Raw genomic sequence first — 20,756 nt, 5'->3', positions numbered from 1 at the left:
TGACCTTTTCCACAGTATCCATTTTGGTGGGTGTGTAGTGTTGTCTGAGGTTTTAATTTGCATTTACCTGATGACGCTCACTGTTTTTCACGTAGCTTCTTTATTGAAATATGCAGGGGACCTTAAATGTCCTTTACATCATCATCTCTTATGTAGCCCTTCCACTGCAGGCTGTGCCCCATGACCTCAGCTGCCCCTGAGGGCTCATCATCCTCGAAAACACCACGGGCTTCTCAAATGTCACACCTTTGAAAATGCAGTTCCATCTGTCTCTTCACCCTTATAGCTCTAACTCAGATGTCCTTTTTGTTGGTTAGGCCTCTGGCCTCCCCTGTGTCCCCCATAGAACTCCCGTTTCTTTTCTCTGTGCTTCTATGGCCCCTTGCCATGTTGTGTGCGATTCCTCCCTCCCTCCCTGAGGGCAGGGCCTTGTCTCTCTCTCCTTTGCAGTCACAGTGCTTGTCACGTGCTCTGGCATGGAGTCCAGGTCCGTGTTGTTGAACTAACTTGGTATCCATTTGATCCTGCCATCAGTTCTGTGAGAAAGGCTGAGCCTCAAATTGGGACGATGAGGGCATAGACCCAGAGGGGTCAAGTGTCGTGTCCAAGGTCAGTATGTATGTTACAGGGTCAGGCAGTACTTATTACTGTTTTCCAAACGTGTGTTGTCTGTACAGTATTCTTTGTATGAGCCAGCTCCATGCACCCACATGCATGCAAGTGGAGACTTTTAAAGGAGTTCAGTTCCTCGGCTTGCACATGCACTCACTTGTAACTGACTTGCCTGAGAAAGTGCCTGAGGTCTGGGAATGCAATGAGTGGGTTCAGCTGTCCCAACACCCGCTTCTCCCAGTTCACATAAGAAAGGCAGACCGTACACTCATTTGTTGTCTCCTTGAGGCACACTGCTGCAAGGTGGAAAACCTCCCAGCTGTGTAACCAGTAGGTATCCATGATGTTGAGACGTGAATGACACTAACGTCTGGAATTGTGCAGCTCAGGGGTTTCTACTTGCTAGCTTTCATAGAGATTGCAGGAGACCCGAATCATGCTGTTAACTGAGGATTTCAAAATTTTATTTAGGATAGATTACGTCTAGACTTTGGCTATGTCATTCAGAAGGCATCAAAAAATCCAGTTACATAACAAAACCCTTTCCATTTCTTATTTACTTATTTTTAGGAACAAGGTTTCTCAGTGTTTGCATACAACCCCCGCCCAAGACAGGACCAGAACTAATGCTGGACTGTACCTCCTTCTAGCAATAAGTGATAGTTGTCCATGGGTAAATGAGCTAATTAAAACAACAACAACAACAACAACACCACAATGCTATACATTTCATTAGGACATACATTTCCAAATAAAGTTTTACTTTTACATTTGATAAATTTTCCTCAGAAACTTGAAGGTATTGTTCCCATTGTTTGCGTGCTCATAATAGTTGTGTTTAATTTAGAAGAACAATTGTAACAATTAGATCTTTACTAACCTTAAAGGTAGAGTTGATTCTCGTTACTTGTGGTAGTTGTGTCCTACAAAGTCACTGTGAACACTGAATTAGCAACTACTGAACCACTCTTCCTAGGGCAAATACCCAGTTAATTTCCTTCCAGATAGACATTGCAAGGTTTTGTCAACCAGTCAACACATAATCTTGTTTTAGGTGTATTTCCACTTGGAGACGGCTTATTTAATACATGTTCCTTACAAATAATTAGTTGCATGCAGGGTTTCTTCATAGTACAACACAATTTCAGTTACAGCACCATGAACTGTTTACCTCTTCAGTTCAGTTGCACATGGTGCACACTCAGCAAACACATACTGTATGCTGCATAGTACGGTAATGTAAGAGAGCCAGCCCTGAACACAGCATTATGCGAAGCTTGAACGCTTGAAATTTTGTGAAAACATTAAAACCTTACGTGTGGTGGAGCTGTGGGCTTTGTGATGGGGCAGTGGGCAGTGTGGTTAAATCTCTAGACCTTGGCTTGCCCCACAAAAACCAAGACAGAGTAGGTGACGTACTTGGCAGAAGAGGAAGAAGTCAGTGAGGGTGACACGTGAGATCGGACAGCTCTACCTCAGGAGTTCGGCTTTCACAATGTGTTGATGGTGTCGGCAACTCTCCCTCCAAAACTGGCTTGAAAAATTCCTTCAGCCTTGTCTGCTTGGCTTTTCGCCTCAAATCTTTAAGTGTTTCTGCATAAGGGACGAATGCAGTGGAGGTGAGGCGCTTAAATGTGAGGCTCCGTTCGAGCATGGGGTCACACTCTTCCATGTCATGGAAAATTTTTTCCAGAGCAGAATTCCATTCTGCTATTTTGGCTGCTGTGAGAGGGACAATTCTTGGAGTCTTAGGCTGACCTTCATCACTGCCATCATCATCGCTGACGCCAGTGCCATGCTTTGCTATCTCATCCAGGTCTTTGTTGGTGGGTTCTACTGCCATTTCTGCCAAAATGTCCTCCACATCTCCCTCCCTCATGTCTCTGAAGCCTTCTCCACTTATTTGCTGTGCAATATGCATTATGTTTTCCACACTGTTCTTTATATTTTCTCTAACACCTTCAAAGCCTTCAAAAGTTTTCACGCAGTCTGGCCAAACATTTGCCCAACAGTTATTAATAGTGGCCTGCCTGATGCTGTCCCACGCTGTGCTGATATAATCTATAACGTTGCGTATCGTGACGGAATTCCAGTAGTCCATCATGGTGGTTTCCTCGTTGGCATCAAGAGCCTCAAAAGCCTTGCTATAAAGCTCCCTGGTGTAGTGGGCCTTGAAAGCTTTTATTATCCCCTGACTGAGGGGTTGGATGAGAGAAGCAGTGTTTGGGGGCATGAAGAGAACTTCTATGTCAGGGTGGGCATTTTCAAGTTCTTCATGGCAATGAACTGGGGCACTATCCAAAATTAGTAAAATCCTGAAGGCAAGGTTTTTGCTATGGAGGTAGCGTTCAGCTTCTGGGATGAAGCAGTTGTGGAACCAATCCCAGAATATTTCAGACGCCATCCATGCCTTTTTGTTCCACCTCCAATGGACTGGCATACGGTTCAGATTTTTCCCTCGAAGTGCTCGAGGGTTTTGTGCTCTGTGTACCATGAGGGGTTTGCACTTAAAGTCACCCTTGGCATTGGCACATAATAGCAAGGTTGCATGGTCTTTGAATGATTTAAAGCCAGGAGCCTTGGAGGCCATTTGCATTATATAGGTTCGTCTGCCAACATTCTTGTAAAACAAGCCTGTCTCATCAGCGTTGAAAACCTGCTCTTCCATATAACCCTTTTCATGTATAATGCTTAGCAGATACTTTTTAAATTCTTCTGCAGCTTCCTCATCTGCAGGACCTGCCTTCCGTCCAAGTTTAATGTTTTTCATGTGGTATCGCCTTTTGAAACGTGCAAGCCAGCCTGCACTAGCTGAGAAGGGTTTAACCTTTTCCTGACCCTGGGTAACATGACTGTAAATTTCCTTGGCTTTCAGCCTCACAACAACACTGTCTACCATGCTCTTTTTATTGGTTGTCATCTCCTGAATCCACAAATTTAGCTGCTTTTCCATCTTTTCCATAGCCGCATCACGCACTATAGATGTTACTTTAGCACTTTCTGGAGCAGCCTCATGTACAGATCGGCGAATATCGTCTTCCTTTTTCTGGATGTACCGTATTGTTGATTCATTAACGTTGAACTCACGGCCAACAGCACTGTAACTCAGGCCTGAACGAAGCTTATCTAACACACGTATTTTCTCTGTAAGGCACATCACAGCCTTCTTGCGCTTAGGAACATTAGACAGTGCTTTAGCGCTACGCTTGGGGGCCATTTAAAATAGCAAAGTCACCAAGAAGAACCACAAAAATGTGAAAAACGTGATGCCAGTAGACAGTGAAAAGGGCATCTGCTTACCTTAGGAGCTGAAGCAAGAGGGCAGAGCACAGTCTTGTTCAAGTTTAGCTGGGAATGTGTGTCATGTCTGTGAATGACTGGGAAAGTGCCACCAGTATTGATTTTGGGGTTACAAATTTTATCGAGTAGGTGAATTTGCACAGAATCCGTGAATGAATGAGGACATGGACTGTATTTGTATGGGTCTCTTGCCAAAACAAAAAAACCCAACCAAACAAAAACAGTGACCAGTAAAAATGTTTTAGTATAAAAATGTCTTACTTTAGCATACTGTTTTGTTGCAGGAAGTGGAATGGAAAGACGCTGAAGGAGAACAGAATGTAAAATGTCTGACTTTTAAACAAGGAATTTGTTCATAATTTTTTAAGATGGAGAACGGCTATTTCTACTGTTTTTTGAGCTACTGGACATAATTTTAAAGCATATTTAACAGTTTCAAAATGTCTTCAAGACATCAGAAATTAAAGCTTTGCAACTACTTAAAATTATTAAGCATGCGTATTTGATGCATACTTTTTCAAAATTCTTTTATGGAGAGGAGCAAATGGACCAGGAAGCAGCTTTGGTTTATCTGTTCACAGAAAAAAAAAAAAAAAAAATCCGTTCAATTTGGAGGAAATATGTTGGCAATTTCTTCTAAGGATTTTTAAATTGTAGGAAAAAAAGGGTCTGATTTTTGCCCTCTTTGTACTTAACACCCTTGTTTTTCGTTTTGATTCATAACTTTAAAAGACCCAAGCTTGAAATGAAACCAAAGTATTCCTGTAAGGCCTGATGGAATGCTGTGATATCCCCATACAAGGACAAAAGTGCCCTGAATGTCCTCAGATGCTAGAGTTCTGGATGATGCTGTAGTGTAGCTCTCAAAACTTAGTCTTCTTATGTGTCAGAACGACAAAGGGCCTTTCTCATGTCTCCGGCTTCTCTCTTGATTGCTCTCGGTTTTCTTGACCTTTCTGGTCCGGGAGGCTGTCAGTAACTCCTCACACGTGTGGCAGGTGACCCTCAAAGTTCTCTCTTGGCAGCCTGCACCGGGCCCTCCTCGACGCTCTCCGCCCGTGGTGGAGGCCGCAGACAACTGCTTCCTAGCTGACTTGCTCACTGCTGTGTAACTGGCTATTCTGGTTAATCATTAATGAAGCACGTGGTGTGTATTCGGGAAGGAAAACATTGCACTTCAATCCCAACATGCATAATTTATGTTGCCAATTAGTCTAAATCCTCGTAATAGAATACCGGTTCCACTCTCCCAAGCCGGTGGCTGGGAAGAACTGCAGATAGGGTTCCTTCCAGCCCCTTCAGGGTTGCTCACCGCTGAGGCCCTGCTCTCCGGGACCCTCTGGGCAGGGCGGGCTGTGTCCGCTGGGGCCAGGCGAGGATGAGGGCCAAGTGCCGGGAGGAGTCTGCGCGTGGGCTGGGTCAGGTGGGCCGTGTCGGAGGATGAGAACCACGCGCTGGGTGGAGGAGGCCGCGCGTGGGACCAGGTGCGCAGGTGCGCCGCGTGTCGGAGGACAAGGACCTGGTGCTCGGCGCGGGGGAGGATGGAGGAGGAGGTGGAGCCCGAGACTGAGGCCGCGGGTGGGGCCAGGTGCGCCGCGTCCGAGGACAAGGACAAAGTGCTGTGGGGAGGAGGAGGAGGCCGTGGGTGGGGCCAGGTGCAGGGGAGAGGCGGCCGCGCGTGGGGCCAGGTGCACCGCGTCTGCCAGCGCGAGGGCGAGGCCGGAAAAGGCGGTGCGCTGGCCGGCCGGGGCGCGGTCTGAAGACGTCACTTCCGGTGGCGGCCCACTTCCTGGAGAGGGCTGGGGCCTGAGATTGGTGCAGCCCAGAGGAAGGAAAGACGGTGAGCAGCGGCGGCGGCCCAGCGGGCGGGCGTCAGGGGCGGCCGGGGTCCCTCCGGGCCGCCGGGGCCGCCCGTCCGCGTCCTCTCGCCCGGGGCCGCTTGCCGGCGCCGCCCTGGGTCGCGTCCGCGGCCTCCGCGCCGCCGCTCAGCGCCTGTGCTCTATGTTGCAGGTTTACCCGGAGCCCCGGAGCGAGAGCGAGTGCCTGAGCAATATCCGCGAGTTCCTGCGAGGCTGCGGGGCCTCCCTGCGGCTGGAGGTGAGCGGGCGCGGGGCGCCAGGAGAGGGGCGGGCCGGGCTGGCGGCGCCCGGAGGCCCGGGGGAAGGGAGCCAGCACGGTCGCGGGGCGGGGAGGGGCCGCTGCGTGCAGCCCCGAACTGGGCTGTCGTCGCTCTGAAGAAGAGCCTCAGGAGCTGGTGGGTAGGTGTCACGCGTTTGCGAGAACCGTTCCTAAGGGGTGCGGTCGATTCCTTGTTCCCTGCCTTAGTCTGTGCTTTTAGGGGTTCCCCGGGGGACCCGCATTCAGGGCTGGGTCAGCCCCTCAGAATTTCTAGCAGGTAAGCGGGCAAACCCGGGCACAAATGAAAGGACCCCAAGCCCTCCCAGCCTCACTCCTTTCTCTGCTTTTTTTTCCTACCGCCAGAAGGTAGGCGGTGTTTAGGTTGGAGGTAAACCTACGTCTTGGGGAGTGTACCCGGCGGGGTGTGTCTGCTGTGTAAGGTTTTGTCACTGTTCTAAATACGGTCTTTCAGCGGCAGTTCTCTGGAAACCTTTACAGCTCATTTTACCATATGATTTTTCCTAACCTTGGGGTAGTGTTTTTGATCCGGAAACCTAGACATTGTTTCGTTTGGGAACTCCAGCTCGAAGTGGTTGTGGTCACGTCTGTGCTTCCATCGTTTCCTGCTGCTGCTTTACCACCTGTTTCCTTATCAGAGCTGAGCTGAGGTTGAGCAGGCTGGCGGAGAAGAGTATATGAAGGCATCTCCAGTGGAACCTGTTGTGTAAGAGGATTCCATAAAGTTTTCCCCTCCTAGGACAGTCTTAGTGTGGGTTTCTTGGGAGAAATCTAGAAGTCCAGTCGGTGAGGGCAAGTTTCATGGCAACTCATTTGTCGAAGTTACGCTGGCATCAAGAAACCAAAATCCTGTTCTTCTGCGTGATTGTGAACATTAAGGTATCTCTTTTGTAGTATTTGAGGTCTGTGAGGAAGTCCCTTAACAGGTACCTGAAAGGCTTAGTAGAGATCCCGGAGACCCTAGGGCTGTTTAGGAGGGGGCAACATTTCAGAAAGGCTTTGTCATCTTGTCCTGGACTCCCCTATTGGGCTGTGAGAATATGTGTTACTGGTAGCAACGTTTGCTTTTCCTTGACCTTTGTTGTGAGACTATTCTCATCAAACTGAGTTTTGGTTGTGATAGTAAATTTGAAATTCAGTTTGCACATTAAATTTACAACCTCACAACATCAGTGTTCAGTGTAGGACTCTGTAAGAAAGTATTAAAGTGGAGTCTTAAAAACCCTTTACCTTTCGCTCTCCAGAGGCTGCTGTTGAAATTTCATATCCTGTCTATCTTTATAATGAAGAGTTTAATGATGCTGTAGGAGAGGTCACTAACTTATCCCAAGCATCTAGAACAGTTCTTGGCGTTATAGTAGGCCTTCAATAAATCTGCAGTTGATAGCAAATAATTGATTTTTTTGTTTATAAGGAAACTTGTGGCTAGTTTTTAAAGAGTTTTAAATTTTAAATTCGGTAAATTTGAGAGGCATGCTTTGTTAGCATACTTTCAGTTTCTGTAGTAAGTCACACTTCAAACTCCTAATTGCCTAGGATAATGAAAATAACAAAACACATCAAAACTCTCACATTGTTGAGTCGCTCTAGTTTTTGTTTTGTTGTAGGAAGTTACCGTGAAAAATGAGTTCTGTATGGTGTGAATCCTACTTGGGCTTCCAGACTTGTTCTGATCTGTGGTGTGAAGGTACTGGCCTATTCCCTGAAAGGTGGCCTTGCATGTGGAGCACATGCAGCAGTTTCTCAGGGTTTTTTTTTTTTTTTTAATTTTTAATTTTTTTTTTTTAAATTTTTTTTTTTCCAACGTTTATTTATTTTTGGGACAGAGAGAGACAGAGCATGAACGGGCGAGGGGCAGAGAGAGAGGGAGACACAGAATCGGAAACAGGCTCCAGGCTCTGAGCCATCAGCCCAGAGCCCGACGCGGGGCTCGAACTCACGGACCGCGAGATCGTGACCTGGCTGAAGTCGGACACTTAACCGACTGCGCCACCCAGGCGCCCCTTTAATTTTTTTTTTAACCTTTTTATTTCTGAGACAGAGACAGAGCATGAACAGGGGAGGGTCAGAGAGAGGGAGACACAGAATCTGAAACAGGCTCCAGGCTCTGAGCTGTCAGCACAGAGTCCGACGTGGGGCTTAAACTCATGGACTGCGAGATCATGACCTGAGCCAAAGTCGGACGCTCAACCGACTGAGCCACCCAGGCACCCCTCCCAGGGTTTTTAAAGAGAGATACATAGAAAGGGAATGGGAAGGGAAGGACCTTGCACTTCTGAAACGTGTTCTTGGCTTGACATGTTTCATTTTTACGACCTTCTGAATGATGAGAGAAACTGTTGGAAATTACAAACACAGACCCTGAAACTAATCGCTTGAACTCCAGGTTACCTTCTGTTCTGGTATCTGTCAAGGTGCCTTTTTCCAAGAGTTGAGACTGAAGTGTGTTTGTAACAGATTATTCTGGGAATGTTTTACTAGCGTCTTAAGCTATGCCAGGATTTTTTCCAGGAGCAGAGGAACCAAGCGCTGTGGTTACTGTATCCGTTGTTTTGGTCCGCATCTTAATTAGCTGCAGAAAATGAGGTATTTCCCCCAGTGGGTGGTTCTGATCATGAAAAGAGTTTTAAATTTAAAGGAAGTTTGTAAATTTTGTATCTATTAAAGTTTGAGAGACCATTTATGTTTTAAGTTGGAAAACATTTTTTAAATTTGGCGGGGGGGGGGGGCGGAATAAAACCTGTAGGAAAACCATATATATGGCTTTGAACTTTTCCTATTTCTCAGTTTTTCTTTGCTGCCTATCATGCATCTTATTTGAATCTTTCATATCCTGGAATAGTGTGTAGTTTGATAAGAATTCAGGGTTTTTTTTTCCATGTTTCTAATAGTGTAGTAAAGTAAGATCTGATGAGAGCTGACCTCATTTAGAGCTATGGGTTATTACAGTTGACAATTCTCTTAAACTTCCCGACTGAGGAGCTGGTACTGTGGTCCAGTTACCTTGGAGAATGTGTGGAGAAACCCTGGTTTGCCTGGTATATGTGGCAGGGACAGAATTGTCCTAAGTACATGCCACCTGGGTGAGGGAGAGAATCTTGCTCATGCTAAGTGCTGCCTTGTATAGTTTTCCCCATTCTCCATTTGGTCTCTGGTTTCAGTTCTCAATCACATCTTTATTGGTAACATTTTCTAAAGGACTTTGACGTGTTACTTATTTCGCTCCTCGGTCTTGAGTTCTCACAGCCCTGGTCTGGCAGTGAGCAGGCAGAGCACAACCTCTCCGTGCTCTGCATTGGCCACCAACTGCTGTTGGGGCCGTGCATGTGTGTTCCCTGATCGTCCAATGGGGCGCTGCTAGGGCAAAGGTGTAGGGGCTTTTAAATGCCGTGAACACCTGCCAGGTTGTCTCTGGAGACGTTTTTCTCCCTTTGCCTTTCCAGCAGCAACAGGCAGGCACTACTTGTTCCTGTTGGGTGTTTTCTTGATCTCTGGGGGATGGAAGTCCCTTGGGCCAAGTGTTTTGGCTTTTCTCTTTTGTGTCCTCCTCGGTGTGCCTATTTCTGGGTAGATGGTGAAGCAGATGTGGGGCGCTGCAGATTCCCCGCACTGCGCTTGCATGAGAAGGACAGGGCGACAAAGAAGGCTGCTGGAAGAGGCAACCGAAGTCGCGAACCTCCGAGCGTTTCCTCCTAGCTTGTCACTCGTCTCTGCCACTTTGCTTTGTGCCAGTGGGAGGGGCTGCCCTGCGCAGGCAGGTGCTCTGGCTGCAGGCACGTCACAGGCCTGTTGCTGACGGTGCCCGTCGCCCTCTGTGTGAGGGGGGAGGCTTTCCTTTGCTCTGATGTCCAGAGAATGAGGAGGCCTTTGGGTGGCCTCTCTAGCATTGGAATCGGCCGGACTGACGGAGTTAGTAGGTTAGCGGGGAGGTTTTGGAAAACATCGCCCTGCCTGTTTCCAAAAACACTCCTGGCTGTATTTTTGAAGGATAGGTTCTTCTGTTATACTACCACGTATAGTATTTGATGCTCTTTGAGATTTTTTAATCAAGATTATGATTGAAATTTTGTCCAAAAGAATATTTAAAAATACTACTAAAGTTAAAATTGGCTTACTTGGAAAGTTAAAACTTGTTGACAAAGGCTTCAGAATTAGAGCAAAGTCCAAAGTGTATTTCTAGTCCTTTCCCTAGGGAGGGATGCCCCCCAAGGGTTACCTTTGTCTTAGATCTGGGCAGCTGGGTGGTTGAGCCTCACTACAACTGTGTGCGAAGGTGTAGTTGAGGTCACACAGCAGGGTGTTTTCCTTCGTCCTCGTCACGGTTGGCACGGTAGTGAGCTGGAAATGGCTGGTGTCATGACCTAGTACTTGACTGGTTTTATTGAAGAAACTCTTGAAGTTCATTCATCGTGCCTTTGTCAGAACTTGCCTTTGAGGAAGTTGAGTTAAATTTGGGAGATGATTATCCGGTGAACATCTGGTGGGTACTAAAAGCAAAGAAAAATTCTCCTCAGATGTTATAGCTATCTTTACCTTTTCCTGGCAAAAAGTGTCAAAATTGACCCTCTGTCTTCAGTATTTGTGTCTTGCCAAGGTGTCTTACAGGGTGAACAATTAGTCCCTGTGCACCCAGGTTGATTTTCCAGTGTAGAAGACCGGTTAGGCCTTCCCCCAACTTGAGATCTGTGGGGTGGCTGTCGCATAGATGGTGCAGTCCTGCACATGCAGTGTGAACCTCCTTTGTAGTTCAAAACTGCAGTAACTACATGAAGTAAAAAACGTGAAGCTCGGTTTAATAAGCTTTTTAACCTAGAGTATTCCTAATGTCTCAACATCTGCTTGTTGAGGTAATGTTTTTTGCACATCAGGTCTTTATAGTTTGGTTTGTATTTGGCACAAGCTCCTCCCGTTCTGGTTCGGTCACATTTCAGGGTCTCAGCAGCCCATGTGGGGGCTGGTCTGTGTTGGACGGTGTCAGTCTACATTAAGAGGCTGTCATCTTTGAAATGAAGGGGACTGACATTTGTTGAATACAAGTAACGTGCCCGTGCATTTTGTATGTACTGTGTACTTGTGACTATCCCGCAGAGGGGGCGATAGACCTGGGGTGGCGGGCGGGTCTTGGGGCCCGGCCCGACAGGTGAACGGGCAGGATTTGTACTCCACGCTGGCGGTTCCACAGAGCTCCTGTGAGCATGCTGAGGCCTGGAGTGCAAGTTAAGCTGTGGGATGATGTGGATGTGACACTGTCCAACTGACTCGTGGCAGGGGCCACAGGTTAGTCCTCCGAGTTGAGCTGGTGGCAGGGCTGGGCACCCTGAGGTCTCCTAGGGCTCTGGACTTGGCTTAATGCTCTGCTGGCACTGGCTGAAATTCTGAGGAACTTTGAATCGGGAGGGCCGCATTCTGTTAGTGCTGGACCGTAGGGTTGGACGGCTGGTCCGCCGTGGCGGTGGCTCTGGGAGGCCTGCAGCAGACAGGAGCAAGCAGCTCCAGACCCTGTGGTAAAACGTGTACTAACCCGCTAGATCTTTCTTTTGTGTGTGTGTTTATTTTTAAGAGGGGGACAGAGCACAAGCAGGGGAGGGGTAGAGAGAGAGAGAGAGAGAGAGATACAGAAATCTGAAGCAGGCTCCAGGTTCCCAGCTGTCGGCACAGAGCCCAATGTGGGGCTTGAACTCAAGAACTGTAAGATCATGATCTGAGCCGAAATCAAGTCCGACATTTAACCGACTGAGCCCCCCGGGTGCCCCCAAACCCCCTCGATCTTTAACCAGCTGTGACAGGTCGCACCCTTCGTGACCCCGCAGCATGGCGAGGAGCCTGAGGCCCTGGGAGATGGGCATCTGCCTACAGTCCAGAGCTTGTGTCAGAGGACTCTGTAGCGTCTTGGCTCGCCACGAGACTCCTGCGTGGGGACCGTCCTTGTGCAGCCCCTGCAGAGAGGCAGGGACAGTGAGCTGGGCCGAGTGTAGGGAGGGGAGGAGTGAGGGTGGTTCATGTCGTAAATTTCTGTCACCAGTCCTGTTAGTCTCAGGCGAGATAAAGTCTCCGGTACAGGCCCAGGCAGCCTGGCCTAGCCGGGTGAGCCGCATCCCTGGTCCTGGTGATGGGAGGCGGAACAGTGAGACCCAGTTTTGGACCTTGGCCCGTGTCCACCTCACTGTGAGAGACCTGCCATGGGGTGCCGCTTCTGCTATGCAGTCGGAGCAGCACCCTCTCGGGTGCACTGAGAGCTGTCCTAGCTTCCCAGGTGCCTTCATCCCCCTGCCTGACCTTGGTAATGGCAGGACTTACTGTGGACCCAGGTTTTGTGTTTTGAAGGCTCCTGTGGATGGGTGGTGCAGGAGAACATGGGGTGAGGAGCGAGGACGGGTCTCTGCTCCCAGGAAGAGGACTAGGCCACAGGTGGGCACCGGGCCGCACACTCAGGAGGTTACCGCGCAGCTTGGATCGCGGTTTTCACTGCCGTGTTCTGTCTCTTCAGCAAGCCACCAGCTTGGGGACCTGGCCCCTGCTGGGCCTCTGTGGACAACTCTTGAAACTAGTTTGAGTGTGGCTGGTCGACCAGGCTCACGTGAGACTTGTAGAACCGTGTCTTAACTGGCTGCTCAGCAGGTACTGGCGCCACTTACCATGGGTGTGCGCATCCTGTGGCTTTTTGCTATTGTGGGAGCGCAGTTCTGCTTCCCTCCCTCCCTGCTGCCCCTGGCCATCTGCTCGCCTCCCTAGGCTGGGTGGTGGCACTTGGCTTCGTTGGCCGTAGTCTGTTGAGCCAACTCCCTGCAGCCTGGGTGGAGGCAGAAGGCAGAGGATCTTCAGTAGCACAGCTGGGTCTTTGCGCTTGTGACACATGGGAGTGGGAGGGGACCCGAGGAGGTCCCTGTGGCCTCGTTTCCCATCTTTGAGCAGACGGAGACCCACAGATGTGTGTGGGACACGCGTATGTCCCTGGGAGATTGTCACAAGGGAGTGGTCCGAGCATCCCTCGGGTGTGCCCAGGTGGTGGGCAGGTCCAGGGTGGCCTTCGAGCCTCTGTAGCCTGCTCCTGACGTCTCCCCAGCCCTCTGCTCCTGACGTCTCCCCAGCTCACTCTCCCCGGACGCTATGGTGCTCTTCTCTCGCTCCCGCTCTGGCCACTGATACCCCCTGCCTAGATTACTGCGGCGGCCCTGTGGCGATCCAACTCCTCTCTTGTCCTTCTCCAGGCTGGTTTCCCTCAAATGCAAATCTGACTTCCGTTTTCCTGACTCTGATTCTGCTTTGGGTCTTAGGCTGAAATTCAGACTCCTTGGACCTGAGGGGAGAGCAGAGCTGGAGACCAAGGTGCTGTTGGGCCAGATGACGTAGGGGGTCTTGTAGATCACCCGAGGACATTGGGCTGCCCTCCGTGAGTTGGGGCTGCCGGGGCAGACCCGTGAGATAATGTGACCAGAGTCTGGGGAATCATCTTGGCTGCTCTTTGGGGGCGTAGACCACAGGGAGTCTAGGGCAAAGGCAAGAAAACCAGAAGAGGAGATGGCGAAAATCCAGGGAAGAGTTGATGACCCTCGACCCGCAGTTAGAATAGTTTCCGTGGCAGGAGTTGCATACTTTGGTTTCACGCAAAGCGTAGGGATGATTTTCTCGCAGACCGCAGAGGGGTGTGAAAACAGAGTCCGAGAGGACGAGGCTCTGGCCTGAGCAGAAACCATGGCCGTTGGACGGGGAGTCTGCTGCAGTCCAGTGTGGTGCTCTGTGCCCAACATCCTGCAGTAGACCTGTCCGCTTCACTTTGCCGGTGATCAGCGTGGGTCTGATTGGACACGGGCCGTGATGTCACCTTGGAGCTTGTGCGTGCACGAGCTCCTTCCACTGCAGGAAGTGCCGCCTTAGACCAACTTCAGGAGGTCTCCTCGTGATGCTGGATCAGGTGACCCCACTCCGTGGCTGCGGACAGGGCCGTATTCAGTGCGTGCTTTGTGTGTGTGTGTGTATGTGTGTACACTGCTCTTCTCGTTGGAGTGTGAACGTGGAGAGCAGCATCCATGCACTGGGTCGTCTTGTACTTCTGTCCCCCGTGCTGGCATGTAGTAGGCTCTCGCTGAAACTGTTGAATGCCCAAGACTAAGGAGGAAGGGTAGGAGAAGTCCTAAAATTGAATTCATCAGTGTTCAGCTTTAAGCACTTAAAGTGATGGCTGGCCCCATCTTCTCTAGCTCCTGTCACACTGGTCTGGTGGGCCACTCGGACATGCTTCCTTGGAATGATGGCTGGTGCTTCTGCAGGAAGCCTGGTCTCAGCCATGGCAAGCTGCTGGAGAGGTGTCTGTGTGCAGGACTGTGATCACGTGTAGCACCGATGAATTTAGGACGGCTCAGTTGTGCTTTGAGGGTGGACTTCCTCTCCTCTTAGGCCAGACCTCAACACGGGGACTGATAAATTGGGCTTGTATGAAGGTAGACTGCCAGAAAACTTGTGGGAATGTTCAAGAACAATAGAGGATGTCCGGGCCTTTGGGACTCGTTTTCCTTCTCTGTGAGATCTAGGTTTCAAGAGCATCCCTAGGTCTTGGGACCTGTCTGTGTGGTCCTCTGAGAGGCAGAGGATGGGATACTGTAATATTTCTACATCAGTTTATCGTGTTGATAATGTTTGCTTGTTGCTCTCAAAAGGCACTTGTTTTTAAATTTTTTTTTTTTCAACGTTTTTATTTATTTTTTTTGGGACAGAGAGAGACAGAGCATGAATGGGGGAGGGGCAGAGAGAGAGGGAGACACAGAATCGGAAACAGGCTCCAGGCTCCGAGCCATCAGCCCAGAGCCTGACGCGGGGCTCGAACTCACGGACCGCGAGATCGTGACCTGGCTGAAGTCGGACGCTTAACCGACTGCGCCACCCAGGCGCCCCAAAAGGCACTTGTTTTTAAAACGCTGGTGGTTTCAGGACGCCTGGGTGGCTCAGTTGGGCGTCCGACTTCAGCTCAGATCATGATCTCCTGGTTCGTGGGTTTGAGCACCGTATTGGGCTCATTGCTGTCAGGGTGGAGCCTGCTTCGGATCCTCTGTCTTCCTCTCTCCCCCCCTCCTCTGCAGTCTCACTGTCTTTCTTACAAACATGAAAAAAAAATCTTTAAAATTCTAGCTGTTTTGTCCTTTCATAGCTGTCCGGTTTTGTCAGAGCTTCTTCTCGGAGCTTTTTCATGCTTTGAAGAAACTTTTAAAGTGCTTCTGTAAGAAGGGTAGCCTGGAGATTTTCCAGACATGTGGTCAGGCCAGTTTAGACATGGTGCTTTTGAAATGAGGCCCTGCTTGGTTGAGTAGGACCTGCAGGATCATGGCACAGCATTAGATGGCCTGTTCCCTTTCACTTGGTGACTTCACTTGGGTCTGAAGACTGGTTCCAATCTGTAGAGTACCGCTCGTTACCTGCATCCTTGGGAAATGTATTGCAGACACTGTGTTGTGTGCCACGACGTTCTGTTGCTGGCCCAGTTCTAGGCTGCAAGAACCCACTGCTGACCGTCCTAAGCTGAGGGGAGAATTGGTCCTAGAAGTTACTTCTGGTAGCCTTCTGGTTACGTTTTCCAGAACAGGAAATGCTGCTTATATAAGTTTTTAAAAAATAGGTTATGTTTTTTTCATGGTCAGTAAAACTAATTTGTTAATTATAGTCTTCTGTGTTACACTAAATCCATCAAATGAAGTGAGACATTCCTGTTTCTGCCAAAGGGAGAGATCATTTGAGCCCATAAGTCTCTTACAGAAGTTTTGGTTTCAGTGAGTACATAGCTGTTCAGTAAAATTGATCGCTGGTTCTTGCACTTTGTGAGACAGTGTAGCATGTTAGTTTTCTCTTGCTGCGAAACCAGTTACCACAGATGGAGTGGCTGAAGACGACGCTGTTTACCACCCCTGTTCAGCATTGAGGCTACTGGTCTGGGGAGCTTGGCAGGGCTCTGTGCTCAGGGTCTCACGGACCGGGTGGTGGATGACGGGGCTCTTAGCGGGGACCTCGAGGGGGAACGTTGGTTTCCAAACTCCTGAGGTGGTTGGCAGAATTCACTTCTTAGTGGTTGGGACCGAAGGCCCGGTTTCCTGGTGCCATTGGCTGGGTGTCGCTCTTTGGTGCTGGGGCCGCTCCGGTCCTAGCCGTGGGCCTTTGTATTCAAAGTGGCATCAGTTCACCTGTGTCTGGTCTTGCTGCACACACACCTCTGACTTCTCCCTGCTCCGATGGCAGGAAGCTGCTGGCAAAGGGCTAGATCGCACCCACCCAGCCAGTCTCCCTTTGACTTTGCTCAGGGTCAACCCTGAGGGACCTCTGCAAAACCCCGTCTGCTGTGGCTTGTAACAGCACGCCTGCAATGCCGTCGTGTCGTGTTCCGAGCCCTGAGCGGATCGAGAACAGGACTGTGGTATCTGGCGAGCAGGGTGTAATCCTGGTGCTGCACCGATAGTGGTGGCCCCAGCCTCCTTTCCCACCTTTAACCGAGCCGGACGAAACAAACTGGGGGAGAAGGGACCAGCAGCCCCCAACCCCAGTTGTGCTCAGGGTTAATTGAAGTGGTGTGCCGGGGGTGACTGAGCGTCCTCTCTCAGTGCTGGGGGCTCTTTGTGCTGATGTGCACACGATAGGGACGGGCACTGGCACCGGTGGGGGGGGGGGGGGGGCATGAGGACCGAAGGTGGCAGGAAGATGGTCGTGCCTCTGGGACGGAAGAGGAGGTCTCGGCGTGGCAGGACGGTGGGGGCTTAGTCCTGTAACGTTGTAGCCTCCAGCACTCCTGGTAAGGTCCCCGGTTTTCTGATTGAGCCGACGCGCTTGTGCTCTGCATGGTTGGCTCCTTCTGCAGTCAGGTATGTCCATGTCGCTTGTGCCACAGCCCGGACCCAGGTGGGCCCGCTCCTCCCCGGGAGGCCCAGCCAGGCGTGCAGTGGTAACTGGTTGTCGTGCGAGGGCGCCCGTTCCAGTCTAGAGGAAGGAGTGTGGAGGAAGCCAGGGGCATGTTGTCAGCTTGCGTCTGGCCGCCCTCTATCCGTGGCAGGCTCGTACACAGCCTGATTTGCTCTCCGTTCCTTGATCCTCATGTGCTGCTGCCCGGGGGGTGGCCCGTGGGCCTCTGGCCTGTCCTCTGTCCTGACTGTGGCACTGCCCTGCTGAAACCACCCCTGTAAACGCCCCCTCTTACTCAGATGGTCACGTCCAGGAGCTTTACTGTATGGGTGGGACTTCTTGTGACTTGACCCTTATCCACTTCTGTCCTTGCCCCTGCTCTTGGACTTCCTGTCCCAGGCATGTCAAGCTCCTGGAGATGTCCAGAGTACTACGCTCATCAAAGTAGTAGTGTGAGTACTATGCTCACAAAGCGTGTGTACCTTGCTAGGCGCTGTGTGAGTGGCTTCACGTGTTACGTTGAAACCTTGTGACGTCTCCCTTGAGCTGAGACCCTGAGCTGGAGAGGTTGAGGAACACGGCCACAGTCACTTGGCTATGAGTGTTGGGGCCAGGTTCAAGCAGGGTGTCCCCGGAGGGGGTCCTTCCTGTGCCCCATCCTGTCTGTGCTTGGAGCCCCCCGTGGCCTCTGCCCCCCATCTGCATGGCTCCTCCACCAACCCGGTCCCTGCCGTTTCCCTCTGTGGCACCTTCGACGCCGTGTCCTTGCTCGGACTGTGGACTCCTCGGCCTGCTTCTAAGCTTGAGTTTTTGGTGTCTGTCACTTACTAGGCACGGAGTAGATGTTGGTTGACTTGGTAAAAACACCCGAGGTGCCCTCGCTAGCCTGCTGGTGAAGGGGCTCGGCATGTCTGTAGAGCCCCGTCTGGTGTCTCCGCTCGCCCTTCTCCCCGCCCCTGTTCACACCTTCACTGTTCCTTCCGGTCACTCCTTCAATTTTTGTTTTCTTCCCTTCAGGGCCTGGCTTCCCTGAAGGACTTGTGGCTGAGGTGTAACTGAACAGGGAGCCCCCTTTTCTCCGTCAGCAGTGGCTGCCGGTCCTGATGGTGAGGGTCGGCCCGAGGGGCCAGGTGGCCAGCTGTGCGTGCACAGGAGCCTCTGGTGGAGCACAGTAGGGGTTGCCTGGGGACCCGGTGGCTCTGCTCTTCAGGGGAGGCTCTTAGGCATATCGACCACACAGACTTCTAGAATCAGAAAGGACCTGGAGCTGGGGTGCCAGGTGGGGCCGGGAGAACACGATGTGTGTGGCTCAGTCGGTTGAGTGTTTCCGACTCTTGATTTTGGCTCAGGTCATGATCCCGCGGTGATGAGATCCAGCCCTGCGTTGGGCTCCGAGCGGAGTGTGGAGCCTGCTAGGGATTCTCTCTCTCTCTCTCTGTCCCTTCCCGTCTGTCTGTCTCTCTCACTTAAGGAAAAAAGAAAAAAGGGCTTGAAACTGGTTAGAAACTTGTATTGGGCGAGCATGTGTAGCTGTGCTCTGAGGAGCTGTGCAGGTGTCCTGTGGAGAGCAGCAGACCAGCGCTGGAACCCTGTGTGGGGTCCAGACTGGTCTCTGCCCCCTATATGGAGATAGGAATTGTCCTCAGCCCCTCACTGGGGAGGCCCTAGGAGGGTGCAGGGAAGGGTGGGCAGGTGCATATTGAAGAAACCCACGTAACTCTTGACCTTTTGTTCCCTAATCTAAAAAGGGCCCAGACTCCTGTTGCAGGCTGGTCCTCGTCCTTGGGTGACTTTGGAGACGGGTCAGGTAGAGGCACTGATGGAGCAGAGGCGGGTTGGACATGCGTTCTGGATGCGTGTGGCGTGTAGGCAGGGCTGTGCCGGCTGAGGAGGGGGGCAGGCCTGCCCCGTGCTGGGACCCCCAGCCTGTGGTGCGCTTGCATCTGTCCCTGTAGGTGCCGGACGGGGTTGGGGGGGGGGCGGCTTGTGTGGGCCAGCCCAGCCGACCGCACGCCTGGCCGGGGGTCGCTGGCAAGGCTTTCCCCCAGCGTCAGGGGCACCCTCGTGGCCTTGCGCAGTGGGGAAAGGGTTTCTGGGTAGGAGCCCTGTATTCTCCTGAACAGCACTAGGCTGCACGTGTGTTCTTTCTGCTTTGCGGTTGAATAGGATGGTCAGTGTTGGCCAGTTGAAGGGGAAGTGCTTTGTCGAAGGACTATCTTTTATTCTCCAGTAAGGCCTCTTGGTTAAACATGTCAGGACTGATGAGTGGGAGCGGCATGAATCTAGGGCTTGAGCACATACGGTCTGCAGAATCCTGAGTGCTCTCTTTGCCCAGAAAAGATGCTGGTCACTTAGCGTGGTGCCTTCCCACCTCTGTCCTTTTTCCCACCTTGTTTGAGGCTTCTCAGGATGTCTTAGTCCTCACTTCTCTACTTGGGCTTTAAAAACCAGCAGAATCGCCGCTGGCCGCCTGGGAAGGGGAGACCCTTTCCTGGCAGGTAGTTGCCCGAAGCAGTTTGCGTCCCCGAGGAGTTCCTGTAGGTCCTGGGAACCGGCGAGAGGGCCGGTTCCCAGTGAGTGATGACCAAGCAAAACAAAGTCCGAGGCCTCTCAGACCACATTTGGATGTGAAATCTGCCCTTCGTATGTTTTTGTAAAAAATAGTTTTCTAACCAGAATATGTATTTCCAATCTATCTTAGATTAGTCTGCATTGGGTGTTTTCTCGGGTAGTTGAGGGAAACTCACTGGTCTGTACTTGAAGTGCTAGGACAGGACACGCTGTGGCTCTTCCCACCTTCCTCCAGGCTGAGGGGGGTGCATCCCCTTTCATCCCTTCAGGGAGGACTTGTAGGTTAGGACGGATGGGGTCCCCTTGGGTTGCAGAGTTGTGGAGCTTTTAAAACATTCCAGAGTCCCCCTGGAGAGCCTGACTTAATTAGTTGGTTTTTAAAGCTGACCCAGTTGGGTCCCTCAAATTAGGGTCTGGTGAGGTGGGGAGAATTGTGGCAGTTTCCCTCAAACTTACAGAAAGGCCAGGGATCCTGCCCAGCTTAGGACAGGCACAGTGGGAAGTGTACTTTCCTCAGGCCTCCTTCTGGCAGAAGCAGCCAGTTGGCTGAGCTGGGGCGGGGGTTTTTGAGGTAGCGACTGAGATCCTGAAGTGACACGGGGCTGATCTGGTCTGTGGATGGTGAGGGAATGCTTTCATTTTCTACTTAAAAGATGCTGGGGGTAGTGTTGGGGAGCTCAAACAAACCTCCTGACCTGCCCCTTGCCCTTTTCTTGGAAAAACCTAAGCTAACACATTAGAAGGTAGTGTGACGTCCTGTGCCGTCACTTAGGTCACCATACGGACACTTCGCCGCCTGGCTCTGAGTGTTCACATATTCTCTGGCCACTTAAACCATGTGGTAGGCCTCCACATGCCTGCCTCTGAACACCCCGTATGTACGTCTTTAAGATGAGAATATTCTTCCTTAGTTTCCCCGCACCGTTCTTCTACCTTTCACGTTTATTAGGACTCTTATGTTTTTGGGGAGTCCAGCGTTGTTAACCCCGTAGAGTCTGGTTCAGGTTAGACATTTTAGGTAAGAATTCTACACGCTGATGATCTATATTTCCATGGGTCCTATCAGAAGTGCTTCATGTTGACACTTCATACTGCTGGCACTGCATTCCATCCCTTGGCTAAGGTGACATCCGCCAGGTCTCTGCATTGGAAAGGTGGTCTTTGTCTTTGTGCTTAGTACATAATCTGTGGGGTGGTGCCCCACAGCCTTTCATCTGATGCACTTAGCATCCTGTGATGACCCTTTCTGAATTGATTGGTGT

At 50.9% G+C, this 20,756-nt stretch overlaps 1 protein-coding gene across 10 annotated transcripts in view; it reads left to right on the top strand.

The window, feature by feature from the left end:
- ARHGEF7 (Rho guanine nucleotide exchange factor 7) overlaps window positions 1-20,756 on the top strand; it is a 135,412-nt gene that overhangs the window by 23,822 nt on the left and 90,834 nt on the right. For 6 of the 10 annotated variants that reach the window (XR_015251759.1, XR_015251758.1, XM_086708390.1 and 3 more), the window contains exon 2: window positions 5,923-6,009. Coding sequence is in view for 4 of the 10 variants with exons in the window: in XM_086708390.1 (XP_086564516.1) it covers window positions 5,923-6,009 (87 nt within the window). In the remaining 6 variants the exon portion in view is untranslated. Of the gene's footprint in view, window positions 1-5,669; window positions 5,753-5,922; window positions 6,010-20,756 lie in introns of those variants that run through there. The other 4 variants (XM_086708389.1, XR_015251756.1, XM_086708394.1 and 1 more) reach the window with 4 other exon arrangements.

Source organism: Puma concolor, chromosome A1 (assembly GCF_028749965.1).
Source record: "Puma concolor isolate L17-30 chromosome A1, mPumCon1.1.hap2, whole genome shotgun sequence".
Classification (NCBI taxonomy): Eukaryota; Metazoa; Chordata; class Mammalia; order Carnivora; family Felidae; genus Puma; species Puma concolor.
The sequence above is the reverse complement of the archived record's forward strand: the minus strand, read 5'-3'. Positions and strand labels throughout refer to the sequence as shown.